Below are 19,254 nucleotides of genomic sequence, written 5' to 3' on the forward strand. Positions count from 1 at the left end.
CTTGTTCCATGTGTGATGTAGTAAATAACTATATCGTGGCCATTGTGGACAAATCCCCAAATTAATTTACATTAATACCAGTAGAGCTGCCATGGGACGGGGCTCCTATTAAAAGTCCCCTATTATGTCAATTTAACTTTGTGCGATTATTTAATATTAATACAAGTTCCCCTAGCCTGTCTATGGTCCTGCAGTGGCTGGAAATGGTGATATGTATAAAGAGCTATTTGGTCATTCTGCTTCACCGTTCAGAGAGCGGAAGTTCATACAGTCGGATCTGAATTGTCTCCCCTTATGTGGTCATATAGCATTTCTCATGCTTTGTCTGCCCAGAGAATTTCCCACCACTCCCCTAAGAAGGAACTGTGGTTGTCAAGGCTTGCGAATGGGTGAAGCATTGCAGATGCTTGGTGATTGTATGTAAAAATTAGCGCACACATATTTTTTTGCTTTCGTCATGTAAGACTGTGAAGAACCAGTGGGTTAATTTAATTTTTTTCTGGAAAAAACGGCCACACGATTTCCTGTTTGCACCAATGTACTTTTTTAGGCCACTCTCCCCCTTGTCCCGCCTCTCTCCTCCTCATTGGCATTTAAAGCTACACACACCAAGGTCAGTGGTGGCCAGGGGCATTGGTAAGGATACATCAAGGCTGAATTTCAGAAAGAGACTTCAGATAGAATATTAGGGGACCACTAAGATATATAAAATTCATAATAGGGGATCTTTATATGAATGAATGTCTATCAGGGCTAAAGTGGCATACAGAATTAAAGGAACATAAATGTGCAAATTTGTGAAGCAATTTTTATTGTCTTGGTTTGTTTCAAATGGCAGACATGTATTGTATGACTGAGCCAAAAATAACTAAAAAAATAATTATAGCATAATTTTATTTTTAAAAAGTAATCTCCATATAGCGTTACCACTCATAAATTTATATTTATGTTCTTATCCAAAGCATTTGTATGGATTTGTAGAGAACTATAGACAATGAATTATATACAAGGAAAATACATTGTGTATTATTATAAGAACATACTATTAGATTTGTCAGGAAGTATAGACAATGAACTGCAATATATACAGGTGTCAGAACAGAAGCTGTGTCCTTCCTGTGTGGTGGGAGTAGCTGTAACCCACAAACAGCCTGCTGGTATAACATTGGAAAAAGGTCTATAGACAATGAACATAAAAGACAATATGTTCAGGTGTCATAACAGAAGCTAAGTCTTTCCAATGGGGTGGGGGTGGAAAGACAGATGCTCTGGTCTGTAACATGAATAATGATTTTTTTTTCGGTAACATACATGATGATAAAATAAAACCTAACTTATGAAATGTTATGCCTTGATCCTTCGTTATTACAGCTGTACATAGTGCAAAAGTCCAGCATCTTCACTTGTACCATCATAGAAACAAGGTTGAATAAGCTTGAAACTGCATCCAAATATGACGGTGGTATTGATGCATGCTGAGTAGCTGAATGTTACATCTAGTGTATATATCTGTATATATCTCAGAGAGCATCGCTGGCCACGCCAGAGACAAGTGAATCCATGGAGATAGGGGAAAGTCCACATGATTTCAGAGACATTAATTGGAGATGAAGTCAGATGACTTGGTCACAAAAAAAAAGGGCCGTACGAATTGTCGTGCTACTTATGAAGGGCCGCATTTAGCATTTACACAGTGATTTCTATGGAAATTTAAGATATCAGCATATATTGTGTGTATTGTGATATACCAAAAATTGCAATATGATTTTCAGGCCATACCACTGGTCATCTGTGGTCCTACCCTTTTTTATGCATTTAGCTGTGTATCAACAAGACCGATTCAACATGAATGTTCTAGGTCAAGCTGGCACTGTTTGCATTGAACCATGGATGTCCTGTCCATCCCCACTGCCTGCAAGGGTTGAATCAACCCCAACCCACGATAAAGCCAGGGATAACAAGAAATCAACATTTGTTCATGCAAAATCCTGAGAAATTTTGAAATACTTCTAATTTCTGATCATCATGCATTTAAATACTGCTCTTTGTTGATCCCACGCCTAACATATGGTTGCTGGCACTGTTAACTGAAATTCTGTCTGCAGGATGGTGCCAGGCTGGGTTCTGGTGCAGGAGAGGCTCTCGCTCTGCCAGCCCTCTGAATGGCACTTTTGGCTCATTGTGTCCAGTTGGACATTACTGCTCTGCAGGTACATGCATGCTGATGAGAGTCATCCTCATCTGTACAGCAGAACACATTATGTACAAATACACAAAACATAAAATATGCTAGTAATGATATACTGAGTGAGTCAATTGACCTGTTGACCTGGATGACCCCTTCTGCAGGGGTTGCCTTTCCTCTGCCCTGTCCGCCTGGCACTTTTTCTAACACCACCGGTTTGAAACATGAGAAGGAGTGCCAAAATTGCCCAGGGGGTTTTTACTGTGCCTCCACAGGGCTCAGTGAAGCCACAGGGCTCTGTTCAGAAGGGTGAGCCATACCCGACTCTAGTTTCACATTCATTTTACAAAGACATCATAATCTGACATCACAGCTTGGCCTTTTTTATTAATCATTGTTGTTACTTCATCATCATCATTATTTCTTTATATTGTCACTACAAATATATATAAATATTCTTCTGTAAAGATTCTTCTGTGCCAATGGAGCAGCAACACAAACCCCAACAGATGGGAACTCAGGTGGACCATGTCCACCGGGCCATTACTGTCCTACTGGAATTTCTCAGCCTTTGCCCTGTGAACTGGGGACTTTTATGCCTGAAACACAGGCGGCTCAGTGCTGGACATGCCCCCCAGGTTGGTACTGTGTTGGTGGATTTCAGCACCATTGTCCGGCAGGTAAGTGTTCCAGAATTGTTCATTCTTACATGTTAGAAGATCGAATGAGAGGATATCTGCTGCCACACTGTGGTCATCTGTAATATTTAATTCCTAACTTCAAATGCTGTCACATATTTGACCCATTATTTTGAGATTTGGAAGTATTCATTTTAAAAGATCAACATCTATTTAATGTGCCAATCACACAAAGATGTATAGAATCTTAACATAAAAAATGAAGGAAGTGTAGTATTACAGTATTTTGTACTATTATATAAAACAAATGGTTATTAGCTTTTACAATGAAACACATGCACTGTAATTTATAATACATAAATATTAAATATACATTTTCTGACAGAAATCATTATGACCATCCATAGGATGATAACTAAGCCAGGGCCAATGCACTTGCTAAAGGGGCACTGATCAATCCATACTGAAGCCAATTAGGTAGGATTGATCAGAGCTCCTTAAAAGTGCAGACTGCCTCTTACCTTCCTGGCCTTACTGCCACACTCCTCCTGCTCTGTTTTTGTCTGTCCCTGTTCCTTTTGCCCTCGTCCTGTTTTCTTTGTATATTGTATGAGCTATTTAATGGGCCCTGTCTATTAACACAGCATAATAAAACATAATATCTTGAGATAACAAAACTCAGTTTTTATGTGCTGATGACTTAAATCATCAGTACACAGAATGCCATTTTATTTGGGCCTGTCAGTATGACAGACCATTTACTACTCTGCTGGGGACCCTGTTTGTATTTTTTGTGTTAGCATGCTAGCATTAACATGCTAACATATCTTTTCAACATGTTCTAAAAGTCTCCAAATGTTAACGTTACTTTTGTGTTTTTCCACATTTCGTCAATTAATGCGGGTCATTCCGAAGCATGTGCACTGGCATGCCATATATCAAAAATTTGTACTCTATTGTGTGATGTGTTACTTTTCTATGTGATCTGAAGAGGCGTGACAACGCTTTTAACACTCAAACATTCAATGCCTTTCTAATGGAAAATATTAAATGCTACAGAGGCATTACAAAAACTGTCTTTCAAAACAATCACAAAGCTGCCACTTCATAAGGATACATGCTTTTACGGCAACATCCTTCTTGGCCATGCCATTAGCATGTTTGATTGTTAAAATTTTTCAACACCTTCCAAACGTCACCACACTTTAAGGGACTGCCTGACCGATCGGCCATTTTAATACGACCGCCTGCTCTTAAAGCTGACACCAGCTGTAGAGGACACAAACACCCAACTTGCGACCAACGCCTGGACAGTCCCATCAATTTCTCTTGGAATTTTGGTTTCTAGTATCATATAATCTTTTTTTTCATTGTTTCAGATATTATCAGAGCTCATCTATTATCCTTCTTTGGATAATTTTTATTACAATATTATATTTTTATTACTGCATCATCAGACGTTATTCAGTTCTTAAAGAGAAATGTGATGTGTGTCAGTGCCAAAATGTTTAGAGTCAAAATGAATCCTCTCCATACTCCAAATCCCAAACACAAGGGAACATATCTGAAACAAAAGTACTCTTCAAAATGTACTGATATACTAACAATACTAGCCAAATATGAGTGGCACACAATGAAGTACTAGTAATTATACATGATATTACACTGTACTCCAATATGACAAAGCTACATGTTACCAAAAGATAGTAGGTTTGGCCTGTTTAACTTGATTAAATGGGCAGTTTTAATCATAATATTAATATTAGTTATTAGTTTATGTCATCCACTGTCAGTACAGCAGTCAAACACACAGCAAGTAAGGAAATTAACTGTACATTGTGATGATAAACAAGCTACGAACACAATCTCTATAATCTGCTATTTGCCCAGTATATTATTAAATTACTTTTTATTCATTTTTTATTTTATATTCAAACATTCTAACTGTTTTTGTGACTGTACAACAAATATCAAAACTATGTGTCAGTGAGGGAAGGAAGCACAGAGGACAGAAAAGAGTCCTGAGCAATCGTGCCTAATTGGTTTCAACTGATATTACTCAAGACATCTCAATTAGGAGCTGTTGCACCGGCAATGAGCAGCCAGAGGCCACTGGGTGTCACAGTACCCCCTTCCCGGATACTTTATGGGGCCCCTCCTGGCTCAGCCTTGTCTGCATCCATTGGGATGAGCAGGTCTTTGTCCTGCATGTCCTGGCTGGCTCTACCTGCCACCCTGGGGGCCTCTCTGGTATACAGACCCTCTAGAGGCCCGCCCTCTGTACTGGCTACCTGTGGGACCATCCCCATTACTTCGCCGCCCACTCCCTCTCAGGAGGAGCCCATAACGCGTACTGAATAAAATTCCAAGGAGTGCCCGCTCAGGGCTGGACAAGGGGGCAACCATTGGCCAGGTCACTGAGCCCTGGACTGACGCCATCAGGTCAGGAGTCTCCAACCTTGGATTTGTCGTTGGGAATCGCCATCTGATGGATGAAAAGAGGGGAAGTGGGGGAGACACACAGACACACATACACACACATACACACAGACAGACATAAGAGAGGATCTTCTGGCTCCGACTGGCTTCTCCATGGTCTCAACATGAGGCTGGGTCAAAAGCCCTCAAGCACACGCCCTGCACTGACACCCCACTCACTGGCATTACCGGAGGGTGGCTTCCTAGTGCTGAAATGGGAGGCAGGTGGCTGGCGTATCTGCCATGAACTGCAGCGAGCTGGGCAAGTCCTTGTAGCCGGTAGTGGGCATATGGAAGACATAACGGTGGCAGTAACGTTTCCCCAGCTCATCTTCCAACCTGTTCGCTCACTGGTTGTCCCACTTCTGGGTGTCACGGATCGAGCCAGGGTGCGATCAACTCCCAGGGGCAGTACTTCGGTCATTCCAGCTGGAGACTGCCCATGTGACCACCGGAGGAACATGTCTTTCCTGGTCTTCTTCTCCTCTGCTTACAGTTGCCTCTGTGCTTCTTGGTTGGTGCTGCGGCATTCAGTCACAACCAGGTGTTGGTGAGGGAAGGAAGCACAGAGGCAGGACATCAGGATAAAGGGATTTATTAAACAGAAACAAAACCATGCACGATGGCCAAAACACGGGGAATAAACCAAAACTGATCTGAACGTGTGTAGCATAAAGCAAGGAAATGTAGCAAACATAAGGTAAGGCAGTCTATTCCATGTTAATGTTGCAGCACCCACTGAGTGCTGTCAAACTACTTTTAAGTCCTTAGCAGAATTCAATGCATTTGATTAAAAAATGTGCCTGCCAAAAATGTCAGTAACTAACTCACTCAGGGCTAATAATCTTAAATTAATGCTGTTATGTTCAGTAATTTTTTCAAAGCACACAGCACTGTGCAAAAGTAGTATTAGGCAGTATTGAAAGGTTTAAAGGTAAAGTAACTTTGAAATAGTTCAGAAAGGGACAATATAAAAGTGTAAAGACACAAATAATAAGGATTTAAATAGTAAAAGTGGCCATAATTTTACGTCTAAAGATATGTCATGCAAGATCTGCAGGTTGGTCTCTCCCAATTCTGTACACAATTAAACAATCTCCTACAAGCAAAAGCCTATAAATGGAGAACAATATTAAATTGCTATCTCTTTTCTATTCATATAATGAATAAGTTTAATGATAATAATTCTGCAATTAATAGTTGTCTAAAAATGTCAAAATCTCCTTTGTTATTTTCACCTATAGGTTTTTATTGCCCAGAAGGCACCGGATATGGCTGGAGAGCCTGTCCTGTTGGAACCTATAGTCCACAGACTGGCCTTTCAGAGCGCTCCCAGTGCATCGAGTGTGATGGAGGCTCATACTGCGCTCTGCCCAATGCCACCTCTGTCACAGGACTCTGTGTGCATGGATACTACTGCCTACGAGGGAGCACCACCCCCCAGCCAAATTCTTCAGGTCAAGTAGAGAATCAATGCAGCATTCTAGTACAGCTTTTAGGACTGTCAGGAAGTGGACTCCATGGTGAGACATTGAAGGACAGAAAGGCACATTCGCTCAACTTTGAAACAGACAGGGATTTATTTTAAACATTGCAAAGCATCCAGGACATGATACGAACTCACAAATAATAACCCAACAGTATAATGATTTGACTAGACAACATTTATACACAGTGTCAGGTGCGAATAATCAAATAGATAGACCAGCACATGGAACTTGAGTAGCCCCCATTGTCAGAAACGTGACTAGGAATTTTGATGGCCATTTTATGGCCTTTTAAAATGTCTAAACCATTTTAACAAAAAACACATTCAACATTTCAATTCAGTCATGAGTCTAATTATGTGAAAGTGAAAAGTGAAACTGAAAGTGATGTGAAACAGCACAGCACACGGTGCACACAACAAAATCCCTACTCTGCATTTAACCCATCACCCTTGGTGAGCAGTGGGCAGCCATGACAGGCGCCCCGGGAGCAGTGTGTGGGGACGGTGCTTTGCTCAGTGGCACCTCATTGGCACCTTGGCGGTTTGAGATTCGAACCGGCAACCTTCTAAATACCAGTCTGTTTCCTTACCCACTAAGTCACCACTGTTAATACAGCACAACTATTTGACTTGAAGATGGCTAATAGGGCAGGGGCAGTGGTGGTCTAGCGGTTAAGGAAGCGGCCCCGTAATCAGAAGCAAAGCTCCGTCCCCACACACTGCTCCCCGAGCGCCTGTCATGGCTGCCCACTGCTCACTTAGGGTGATGGGTTAAATGAGGACAAATTTCACTGTGTGCATTGTGTGCTGTGCTGCTGTGTATCACATGTGACAATCACTTCACTTCACTTAGAAATAGGATAAAGGGCTAAACAGAACAATGCTACAAACAAGGGAAGGCCCTTTGGCTCAACAATCGAACTCGGGAGAAGGAAACTATAGAGGTGCTCGCATATTGACAAAATAAAACATCCAATAGTGAGTAAAATGTTGCCTTTTTTTAATTTGAACCTTGTCAGCAAAACAATCACACTGTTTTTTTATTTTATGTTTTTGTTTGTTAGGGGAGGGAGGGCAATGTCCTCCTGGTCATTTCTGTCCACAAGGCACCACTCATCCCAAAGCATGCCCAGAAGGCACCTTCAGTAACCGGAGTAAATTAACCTCGCAGGTACTGGCAGGGTACTTCATTAGCTTTAATATTTCCCTTCTGTTCACCTCATTGCAGTTCATGACTTCATTCCTCCCCAGGCTGGCTGCTCACTTTGTACTCCAGGTCATTACTGCAGCAGCACTGGTTTAACTGTGCCCAGTGGGGAATGCTGGGAGGGATTCTACTGCCTGCAAGGGGCTGTGGTTCCAAATAGCCCAGTCCAGGAAAGTTGGGGTGGGCCATGTCCTGCAGGTATGGGAGGACATCCTCCTTGTCCAATGTATCCTCTTCTCTTTTCTTCATTTTCTTTTCATGATCCCTCAGACACGTCTTACTGTCCAAACAGGCCATTACTGTCACAGAGGCACAGCAACCCCACGGGGATGTCCAGCAGGATCCATCAGTGTCACTGAGGGCCAATCCCGCTGTAGCATCTGTCTTCCAGGGTAGAACACTCACACAAATCTTCAATATACCTTCAGACATGCTTAAAGGGGTTGAACTGAATGAACTGAAACACCTGGCTTGTAGTACTGGAGGTTTGATGCACTCTCACTCATTATGGCCATTGATGTCATTGCAAATAGTCAAGGTCTGGAATAAGACCCAATCGGTCAGGACAAAAACCATTCAGGATCCAACAAGGTCAAATACTGTCATGAACTGGAAAGTGGTGGAGAAATACTAATAGGGTGCTCTCCTGATATGAAGATGACCTCATTAAACTGAAATGTACAGCTGCCCATGTGAACAAGCCATAAACCGTCTGGTGGAATATTTTATGGATATAAATACAGTACCAACTTTCCAACATGGTGCTGGTGGCTGCCAGTGGCCACTGCCCCAGAGGAAACTTGGACACTTGGAATACAATTGGACATTCCAATTGGTAAATGATTCCAAACGCATCTAAAGGTTAAAGCAGGATAACATTGAGCTTTTGGATTGATCTTTGGAACCGATTGAAATTTTGTGTAATTGCTAAATCCATAAAACCAATGTTGGTTCCAAAGCAAAGAATTGGTTCTGTGCATTTCCACTGAAAAATGACCAAAAACCACACAGCTCATAAAACTGCTGGTCCCAAAATTGGATCCGTCGATGTGTTTGATTGTGGTTGGGGCTTCTGAACAATATGTGCATCTGTTAAAATCTCAAAAGGCTCTAAAGCTGAATTGACTCCACACCAGTACTGGCACTGCCCCAGTGGGAAAAAAGAGGTTTCATAGACAATCAATTAAATGTTGAATATTTGAGGCTATGTGTATAAATTTAACCCTGTGTGCTGAATACATTATGTGTGTATCTGTGTAAAGGTTCATGCTCTATTGAGAATCATGGTAATCCAGGGTAATGTCAGCATACCAGCTTATCACAAAATACAAAACATATCCAGTGTGAGTGCAACATGTCCATCTGTGGATGCAAGATGCTGTCTAAAAGGGATGAGACTGTACTAACCTGTATTAGTAAGAGTCTTAGCTGCCAAAATAACTTGATCTACTGTTTGTAAGGTGCTCTGCAGGATCAAAATGAATGGTTGGACTTCAATAGTGAACACTTTGAATGCCCTACAACATGTTGTTCTGGGCTTAAATCAGCTGTTTCTGTTGCATTGTTTAATACCTTTATATTCATAGTTCCAGTAGCACTAATATTACAAGTTCCCGTTTCTGTCTCTATGTGTGTGTGTGTCTGAACAGATACTACTGCCCTGGAAACAGCTCCTCATATGAAGACAGAGAATGCCCTACTGGATATTACTGCCCTGCAGGCACTATAGCTAAATACCAGTACCCTTGTCCGGCTGGAACCATCAATCCTTACTTGCGGAGTGGTGACCTCACTGGCTGTGTGCCCTGTCCCCCTGGTACCGAATTCTTTTGAATTTTCTGCAGATTCAGTGAAGTTGCACATGATGTGATGGATTCCTGGAAGCTGCATTCCAACTCTGCTATGTTTTTACCTTAGTTCTTTCTTCTGTATGTGTGTATGCAGGCTTCTACTGTACCTCAGCTGGACAGGGCGAAACGTCTGGACCCTGTGCTGCTGGACACTTCTGCTATTTAGGATCTAATTCCCCTAAACCAGAAGATGGTCTGACTGGGGACAAGTGTCCTCCTGGACATTTCTGTCCACAAGGAGTGTCAGCCCCCCATCCATGTCCTGTTGGATATTACAGCAGCCAGGCTGGCAACACTGATCTGTCCAACTGTCTGCCATGCCCCTCAGGTGTGTATGTATGTGTGCTCACTATGAACAAATTGTGCTGTTTTTCATAATCACTGTCATAGATATGTATATGAATGTCTGAAAGTTGAGTCATGGCAACTAGACTGTCTTTCTTTAAAAGAAAGAAAGTCCAGTTGCCATGACTCAACTTTCAGACAAGTTCACCTGGATGACTGAGAATCTTTACAGACATTGTATATGAATGATTGTATAGGTGCTGTGTTCAGTGTAGCTTGTCTGGTAGCTGAATTTGAGTTTTGTTGGACAAAATTGAATTAAATTTTCGATGCATTAAAAGACAGACCTGTATTCTTTTCTCAGATAGTTTCATATGTTATTTTATGATGGCGATATTTAATTTGTTTTCTGTCATGCAGGTTTTTCTTGTACCAGTAGGGGTCTCTCCATCCCTTCTGACCAATGCCGGGCAGGATTTTACTGTACTGAAGATGAGAGCATTCACTCTGGACCACAAACCTGCTCACCAGGTCACATGTGCCCTGCTGGGAGCTCGGCCCAGATTCCCTGTGTTCCAGGAACCTACCAGAGCCAACCTGGCCAGGTCAGAACTCTTGTTGCGTTGGAATCCCTCAATTACCAGATTTCATTAGGCTTGATGTGAAGTCATTGCTCAAAACTTGGTTTTGATGTTTGAAAATAAATGATACATTTTAAAAAATGACAGGATAACCATCAAGGGTGAACATTTTTGTGTGAATTGTCAGGAATGAGTTTAACCGATATTATATTACTAAAAATACATTTTACATTTTCATCATTGAAAAACATAATGCCATAAAACATATGGTTCAGAATATAGTGCAAAAAAGGCATAGTTGACCAAGATGGCAAGTAGGCATACTTGACCAAGATGCAAAATAGATTTTGTTCTTTTTAGTTCATCTGTTTGATTCTGATATAGCACAGATGTTTTGAAATTTTTATTGATCTGTGTCCTCGTGGTACCACAGGCAGTGTGTGTCCACTGTCCAGCTGGCTTCTACTGTGCAGGCTCTGTGAATCCTGTCACTGAAGATACAGAAGGGACCCACACACCGGCACCTTGCCCTAAAGGACATTTCTGTCCACCAGGTGATACCTCCCTCAGTGCCAGTGCAACCGATAGGGTGGAGATGTCTTCATCACTATTTTCTTCTACTCTGAATAGGCACTAAATCTGGAATGGAGTTCCCTTGCCCAGCAGGTACCTACAGCGATCAGGAAGGCATCGCTAATAACAGCCAATGCACCCCTTGTCCTCCAGGACAGTACTGCAGTGCGGCAGGGTTGACAGACCCTACTGGGGACTGCTCACCGGGGTATGGGTGCCAGATGTAAGTGTCTTTCTGCATCTTTTCTGACATGCTTTATTTAGCTATTTTTTTTCTCAGGTTTGTTTGCATCCAAGGTTCCATTCAATCACAGCCTCCTGGAGATCAGACAGGCGGCCGATGCCCTGCAGGATTCTACTGCATGTCAGGTTCCAGCCATGCACAGCCCTGCCCCCCAGGCACATTCAGCTCATTAGAAGGTGTCAGCAGATCCACAGGACCTTAAATGCAGCCTTCTGGGTATTCCGAATGTGTGTGTTCTTTTAATTGAACAGTAATGTGTGTGTTTTGAGCAGGAGCTATATCTGTGGAGGCATGCCACCTCTGCCCACCAGGCCAGTACTGTGCAGATTATGGCTTGCAAACACCATCAGGCCCCTGTAGTCCTGGGTTCTTTTGCACACAGGGAGCCTCAAACTCAACCCCTCGGTTTAACAGTACAGGTAATGCAGAACACAGAACTAAAGCAATAATATGCAGGAACATCTTCCTAAAACTCTTTCTACAATACTCTTCAGAATTGGAGACATTTTCTTGGAGTCAGGTCATTGGTGGAGTATGTCCAAGAGGTCACTTCTGCCCCAGAGGAAGTGCACAACCAGTGCCTTGCCCTCCAGGTAGGGTTGGTTGGAGTCAGGGGTTTACACAGGGTATGGAAATAGCAGCATTTATAGCAGGCTGATGTGATTTCACTGTCATGCAGTCTGGCATTAGCCCTGGGCTCTGAGCATGGTGGCTTTAAGACATCATATCCATGATTATAATGTACCAGTCTTCTGCATCATTGAACTCTTAATGCACACTATTCGCATTTTACAAGAGTATTATTTTTTATAGGGACTTTTCTGGGAAGAATTGCTGCTCAGTCTGAAACTGACTGCATCCTCTGCAGTCCAGGCTTCTACTGCCCTGACTGGGCTCAGACGTCTGTGCTGCTGCCTTGTCCTGGGGGCTGGTTCTGTCCAGCAGGGTCTTCCTCTGGACACCAGCCAGGTGTGTGGGACTTGATGGCACCCCAGGATCTCAAACGGACACAGAAATAGTACAGGGCTTTCCTTCTGAAATGCTTTTTCTGTTTCTTTGTGCCTCAGATTGCCAGTGTACACCTGGGAATGCTTGTCCAGTAGGAAGTGTGGGACCTACTGCATGTCCTGCAGGCACCTACCAGTCCCTCCCTTTGCAGTATGTTTGTCTACAATGCCCACCAGGTGCAGAGAAATACTGGCAACACAGCATAGGCACACACAGAAATCCACGTGGCGCACGCATGCTAATCTGGGTGCTAATGGCTGCTAATCCATTTCATACTCTTATGATAGAAACATAAAATGGGGTATGCTCAATTCAGACTAAATATAAATTAAAGAGGTTAATTACAAAAATCAATTGTTATTATTTCTGAAAGACTAATATTCATAGATCATAAAACTAAAATCCTGCATAAAAAATAAAAGCTTTGAAGAAACCTGATGAAGGGAATGGTGTTCCAAATTTTTCTTTTATGAATATTTAGCAAGCAGATACTAAAGGACTTATTTAGATTTGATATTTATAAGTTTTAGTTTGTAGGGCCAATGTTAGTATTTTCCTGCCAAGTTTATCCAATTTTATGACCGATTATCCTTTGTTATTTTTCTGCAGCTTTTTTCTGTGAGGAGGGGACGTCTGTGCCCAGGCCATGCCCACCAGGTACTGTTGGTAAGACAAAAGGCCTGGGGCTACAGCAGGACTGCGCCACTTGTCCTCCAGGCTTCTATTGCAACTCAAGTGCCCTTATAGAACCCTCAGGTCCCTGTAGTGCAGGTGTGTGACCTACAGAGCCCTTCTTATGTTTCTTGAACACTCTATCTGATTTAAGTTTTTTAATATATAATTAATAAAACTGATTAACCTGTTGCATATTTGTGCCATTACCAGAATGTGTAAACAGCCCCACCTTGCTCTTTGCTCTTTAAAGGGCATTTTTGTACCTCTGGAGCTGTGGAGCCCAACCCAGTCTCACAGCCCTTTGGAGATATCTGTCCCCCAGGACACTATTGCAAACAGCAGAGTGCATCGCCCATTCCATGCCCTTCTGGAAGCTTCCTTCAGAACAAGGGTGCGCAGTCTCATACAGAGTGCACTCACTGCCCACCTGGCATGTACTGCCTCACACCTGGCTCATCCCTCCCCTCAGGCAAGGCCCCGCTTTCTCATACACATCAATTGGTTGGATCTTGAAATGCACTAAAAGAGAACTATCAGGATCTTGGATGTGGATCACACTAGCGGCTGGCACCAGATGGGCTGGTGGTGTGTACCTGGTTTTGGAGCAGCCGTCACTGTATGCCAGTGCTCGCTGTTGCGGCTCCTTCTCTGAGTTGGTGGAGACCCGGGGGAAGCAAGGCTCTGCTGCGTGTACTGATACAGGAAGGCGGCAATTGTGGTCTGATGGCTGGAGGGTTCTCAGGGTCTGATGGGATGTCAGAGACGATGTGAGAATTGAAGGTCATCGAGGTCAAACAAAAGGCAATACGGCAATCCAAAAATCATGGTCATGGTTCAAAGCAGTCAACTTGAGGCAAGATCTGTCCAAAAGTGCTTACAGCACTTGGGAACAAGTTTGCCGTATGAGTTTGTGATGTTTGTTGTCTTGTCTGTTGTCTTATGGTGTCTGCTGTCTTCCTTCTGGCCTCCTGGTGGTCCGGTGGCTGGGTGACTGGGTTACAAATTAACATTAGTAAAACAGTGCTGGTGTACTGATCTACAGACTAAACAAATGGCAGGGTGCAGAGCTCCTAAAGTACAATAAAAGTAAACTAAAAACATTTACTCAAAATGTATTTAAAATCTAAGAAGATGGAGAGGTGAAATCAAGTTTTATTTTCATTTTGGAATATCATACAATGGAATTATTGCTGCTCTCGCACATAGACACAGGTTTCTACTCAGCTGGACACATTTCTGCCCATACTCCATCACCCGATGGAAGGACTATATAGACTTGTGTGTAACTTCATCCAGGAACATTTACAATTTCCAGGGAAAATGCATGGTTATAGATGGATGTTCACAAAGTACTGAGAAAATGGCCTTAAAGCATATTATGACCTAGTATGGCCATGTTCAAAGCATATTAGCCGAGTGGGATTCTGAGGGGTCAGCTTTACAAATCCTAAGACCCTCAGACCGTGGTAAAATTGAAAATTGTTATATCCTAAACTGCCATGGTGCCACTAAGCAAAGTACCGTCCCCACACACTGCTCCCCGGGTGCCTGTCAAGGGTGATGGGTTGAAGCAGAGACAACATTTTGTTGTGCCAGTGTGTGCTGTGCTGCAGTATTTCACAATGACAATCACTTCACTTTCACTAACTTCAACTTTAGGACAACAACTTGTGCTCACAGTAAATCTATTTTTATGCATTTCATGGTACTTCAGGCGCTTCGTAGTAGTGATCTAGATACTCTCCTGAACAAACAACTGTATTATTTGGGCATACATGACATTCTTTGTCATATTTAGGAGTTTTTCCTCAATGTTTGATGACAAGAAATGCAAAGCTAGTCAACAATCTTGTAATTAGTCATCTTACTTTCCATAGTGCTTTCTCTCCAGATGCCTGGACAGTGCCCCAGCTGTCTCTGTCAAGGTGGTTCTATAAAATCGGCATACATCCAGTTGCAAACGAGCAATAGAAGCAAAATGTATTTGGCCAATGCCCATGAAGCCGCCCTGGGCCACGGCCAATGTCAAAAACCGTCTTCACAGACATTTCCGCTATGATTTGATTTTTATGATGTGTATGTAACGTTTTTAAAATAGAGGCATCTAACTGGTTTTCTCCTCTTCAAAACCACTATGTCTGAGCCTAGGACAAGAGCCGAAAACTGGTCTCGGTCTTGTCCTGGTCTCGATGCTATTTGCTCTTGAGAACTACATCAATAGTAGATACAGGGAGTGCAGAATTTTTAGGCAAGTTGTATTTTTGAGGAATAATTTTATTATTGAACAAAAAAACTAATTAATATCAAAGCTGAATGTTTTTGGAAGTAGTTTTTAGTTTGTTTTTATTTTTAGATATTTTAGGGGGATATCTGTGTGTGCAGGTGACTATTACTGTGCATAATTATTAGGCAACTTAACAAAAAACAAATATATACCCATTTCAATTATTTCTTTTTACCAGTGAAACCAATATAACATCTCCACATTCACAAATATACATTTCTGACATTCAAAAACAAATCAGCGACCAATATAGCCACCTTTCTTTGCAAGGACACTCAAAAGCCTGCCATCCATGGATTCTGTCAGTGTTTTGATCTGTTCACCATCAACATTGCGTGCAGCAGCAACCACAGCCTCCCAGACACTGTTCAGAGAGGTGTACTGTTTTCCCTCCTTGTAAATCTCACATTTGATGATGGACCACAGGTTCTCAATGGGGTTCAGATCAGGTGAACAGGGAGGCCATGTCATTAGTTTTTCTTCTTTTATACCCTTTCTTGCCAGCCACGCTGTGGAGTACTTGGACGCGTGTGATGGAGCATTGTCCTGCATGAAAATCATGTTTTTCTTGAAGGATGCAGACTTCTTCCTGTACCACTGCTTTAAGAAGGTGTCTTCCAGAAACTGGCAGTAGGACTGGGAGTTGAGCTTGACTCCATCCTCAACCCGAAAAGGCCCCACAAGCTCATCTTTGATGATACCAGCCCAAACCAGTACTCCACCTCCACCTTGCTGGTGTCTGAGTTGGACTGGAGCTCTCTGCCCTTTACCAATCCAGCCACGGGCCCATCCATCTGGCCCATCAAGACTCACTCTCATTTCATCAGTCCATAAAACCTTAGGAAAATCAGTCTTGGGATATTTCTTGGCCCAGTCTTGACGTTTCAGCTTGTGTGTCTTGTTCAGTGGTGGTCGTCTTTCAGCCTTTCTTACCTTGGCCATGTCTCTGAGTATTGCACACCTTGTGCTTTTGATGTTGCAGCTCTGAAATATGGCCAAACTGGTGGCAAGTGGCATCTTGGCAGCTGCACGCTTGACTTTTCTCAGTTCATGGGCAGTTATTTTGCGCCTTCGTTTTTCCACACACTTCTTGTGACCCTGTTGACTATTTTGAATGAAACGCTTGATTGTTTGATGATCACGCTTCAGAAGCTTTGCAATTTTAAGAGTGCTGCATCCCTCTGCAAGATATCTCACTATTTTTGACTTTTCTGAGCATGTCAAGTCCTTCTTTTGACCCATTTTGACAAAGGAAAGGAAGTTGCCTAATAATTATGCACAGCTGATTTAGGGTGTTGATGTCATTAGACCACACCCCTTCTCATTACCGAGATGCACATCACCTAATATGCTTAATTGTCAGTAGGCTTTCGAACCTATACAGCTTGGAGTAAGTCAGCATGAAGATGATGATGTGGACAAAATACTCATTTGCCTAATAATTCTGCACTCCCTGTACATAGTTCTGTAGACAGACAAACCCTTAATTGTTCCTTTCATGTGTTCAGTGTGTGAGTGATATCACATTCTGTTACCCTACAATTTTACTACAATTTTACAACAATTTTACCATTGCAATTTTACAACAGTCCCCCAAAAAGCAAAAAAATGTTGAAATAAATAAATGCCTCATACAACATATGTGAAAGGTTGAATTTTTTTTTGCACTTTTATATTTACTTTTCTGGGGGTTAAGCAGGGGTCCTTTCGAGTGCTGCAGGATTTTAATCTATGGCGTAATATGTTACTAATAGTAACATTTGTTACTGTGGTCCCAGCTCTCTTACCAGATCTACCAGGGAGATTGTCAATGATCTTGTATTTCTTGTTGATCTTGTATATATCTCTTTTCACTAAGCTACATGCCTATTGTAGATTGGCTCATCCCAGTCTTGTGCATGTTCTCTGGTCTTGGCCATTGTGGAGGTTAGGGTCTGACTATTTGAAGTGTGGACAGGTGTCTTTTATACAGATAATGAGTTCAAACAAGTGCCATTAATACACTTAACGAGTGAAGGATAGAAGAGTAACAGATTTTTATATTCACAGTTGAAGTGTACCTATGATGAAAATTACAGACCTCTCTCAACTTTTCAAGTGGGACAACTTACACAATCGGTGGCTGCCAAATACTTTTTTGCCCCACTGTAAATAGATTTGGTCTTCTTGTTGAATTGACTGAATTGTTGAATTGAGTAATGTCACATTCAATTTATTTGTATATATATAACATTAAAAATTATATTGGACAAAAACTAATTGTTAAAACCAACTGAATACCTAACCTAGATTTATCAATTAGACAGCTGAGTGAAGCGGATTTTTGTATGCCTTACTTTATGGTCTTGTCATTAATGCTACAATAATAACATTTATTTTCTTATATAGTTCAAAATCATTTACATTATGGTTGAACCTCATGGTTGAACATTACATGAGGTAAAATGCTGGGTTAACTCTGTTCCAGGGTTCTGCTCTCCTGGTTACTACTGCGTAGAAGGAGCAGACACCGCCAGACCAATCAACAGTGCCTTTCTGGTATACTGCCTCTGTGAGTTTGTCCCTGAAACAATGCTCTCAGAGTTCCACTTCTGCTGTGGATCCCACAATGCAACCTGTCTGATTCACACCTCAGGTACCTCTGCTCCTCTAACTATCTCCCCATTTGAAGTTCTGCATAAATAAAAATACTGGCTTTCATTTTCTGTCCGGTTCTTGGATCAACAGACATGCCTCCATTTCCAACTGTTCCAGAACCAGCTCAAAAGCTTGTGGTGACTCAATGTGCTAACTTTAAAGGGGACATATGTCCTAAAGGTATGTGCACTTTCTAATTAGCCAAGATTACACCTAGTTGTTAACTATTGTGATGGAGTAGGCCATAGAAGGCTCTGTCACCACTATGGTTTCCTTCCCCCCAGGCTTCTACTGTCCCTTGGGGTCTGCTCTCCCTTTGTCCTGTGATGCTGGCTCTTACTGTAACTCTACTGGCCTGCACATGCCTACAGGCCCCTGTGATGCTGGGTACTATTGCCCCAAAGGCTCCTCTGAACCTTTTCCCAACACATGCCCTATTGGTCATTACTGTCCGCAAGGAACACTTCACCCCAGGCCCTGTCCTATTGGGACTGTTAAAGGTAATATTACAAATTAGTTATGCAGACGTAATGCATGGTGCATCTTGATACAGCTACAACATTGTAATACATCAGCCTGTCATCATGCAACTCCTCCATGCTCTTACTTGAGGCACGAGTGGTGGCTCTGCTCTTTACGACTGCCTGTCCTGTCCCCCTGGATATTTCTGTGACCATGCCGGCCTGGTCCACCCAAGTGGTTTATGTTCAGTGGGTTATTACTGTCCAGGAGGACAAACCTCGGCAACGCCAATGGAGCATTTATGCAAAGCTGGGCACTTCTGTGAGGAGGTTTGTCACATCAATCATCTATCCAAAATCATGGGTATTAATATTAATTTAATACTGATTAATAAAGCTTGTACAAGATCATTAATCAGTTAAAAAATCTTCACTTTGGGAAGTTCTCCAATATGGAGATTTTCAAACACAAGAACAATGTACAAATTGTCAAATGTGGTGGTGGAAGCATCATGATGCCTGATGTGTATGTAATAGTGAAGAAGGCTACCTCTAAATTCTTTTTAAAACAGTAGCTTGACATTTGATACTTGGACACAACTGAATGTTCCAATGATTACAAACATCAAATTGGTTGTGGATTGGATAAACAGGCTACC

General features: G+C 42.2%; 1 protein-coding gene across 1 annotated transcript in view; it reads left to right on the forward strand.

Annotated features, from left to right (window-relative positions):
* The first annotated feature begins 2,115 nt into the window (after window positions 1–2,115).
* The window catches only part of LOC114768817 (zonadhesin), a 39,181-nt gene continuing 22,042 nt past the window's right edge, over window positions 2,116–19,254 (forward strand). Inside the window, exons 1-23 of the mRNA XM_028961125.1 lie at window positions 2,116–2,210; window positions 2,350–2,494; window positions 2,654–2,865; window positions 6,546–6,758; window positions 7,855–7,961; window positions 8,042–8,195; window positions 8,290–8,389; window positions 9,647–9,813; window positions 9,942–10,175; window positions 10,553–10,737; window positions 11,147–11,267; window positions 11,344–11,494; window positions 11,567–11,706; window positions 11,803–11,949; window positions 12,025–12,123; window positions 12,344–12,499; window positions 12,598–12,714; window positions 13,148–13,309; window positions 13,464–13,682; window positions 17,965–18,132; window positions 18,225–18,314; window positions 18,419–18,634; window positions 18,747–18,925. Of these exons, the coding sequence (XP_028816958.1) occupies window positions 2,781–2,865; window positions 6,546–6,758; window positions 7,855–7,961; window positions 8,042–8,195; window positions 8,290–8,389; window positions 9,647–9,813; window positions 9,942–10,175; window positions 10,553–10,737; window positions 11,147–11,267; window positions 11,344–11,494; window positions 11,567–11,706; window positions 11,803–11,949; window positions 12,025–12,123; window positions 12,344–12,499; window positions 12,598–12,714; window positions 13,148–13,309; window positions 13,464–13,682; window positions 17,965–18,132; window positions 18,225–18,314; window positions 18,419–18,634; window positions 18,747–18,925 (3,210 nt within the window). The 5' untranslated portion in view covers window positions 2,116–2,210; window positions 2,350–2,494; window positions 2,654–2,780. The remainder of the gene's footprint in view (window positions 2,211–2,349; window positions 2,495–2,653; window positions 2,866–6,545; window positions 6,759–7,854; window positions 7,962–8,041; window positions 8,196–8,289; window positions 8,390–9,646; window positions 9,814–9,941; window positions 10,176–10,552; window positions 10,738–11,146; window positions 11,268–11,343; window positions 11,495–11,566; window positions 11,707–11,802; window positions 11,950–12,024; window positions 12,124–12,343; window positions 12,500–12,597; window positions 12,715–13,147; window positions 13,310–13,463; window positions 13,683–17,964; window positions 18,133–18,224; window positions 18,315–18,418; window positions 18,635–18,746; window positions 18,926–19,254) is intronic.

This window comes from Denticeps clupeoides, chromosome 2, assembly GCF_900700375.1.
Source record: "Denticeps clupeoides chromosome 2, fDenClu1.1, whole genome shotgun sequence".
Classification (NCBI taxonomy): domain Eukaryota; kingdom Metazoa; phylum Chordata; class Actinopteri; order Clupeiformes; family Denticipitidae; genus Denticeps; species Denticeps clupeoides.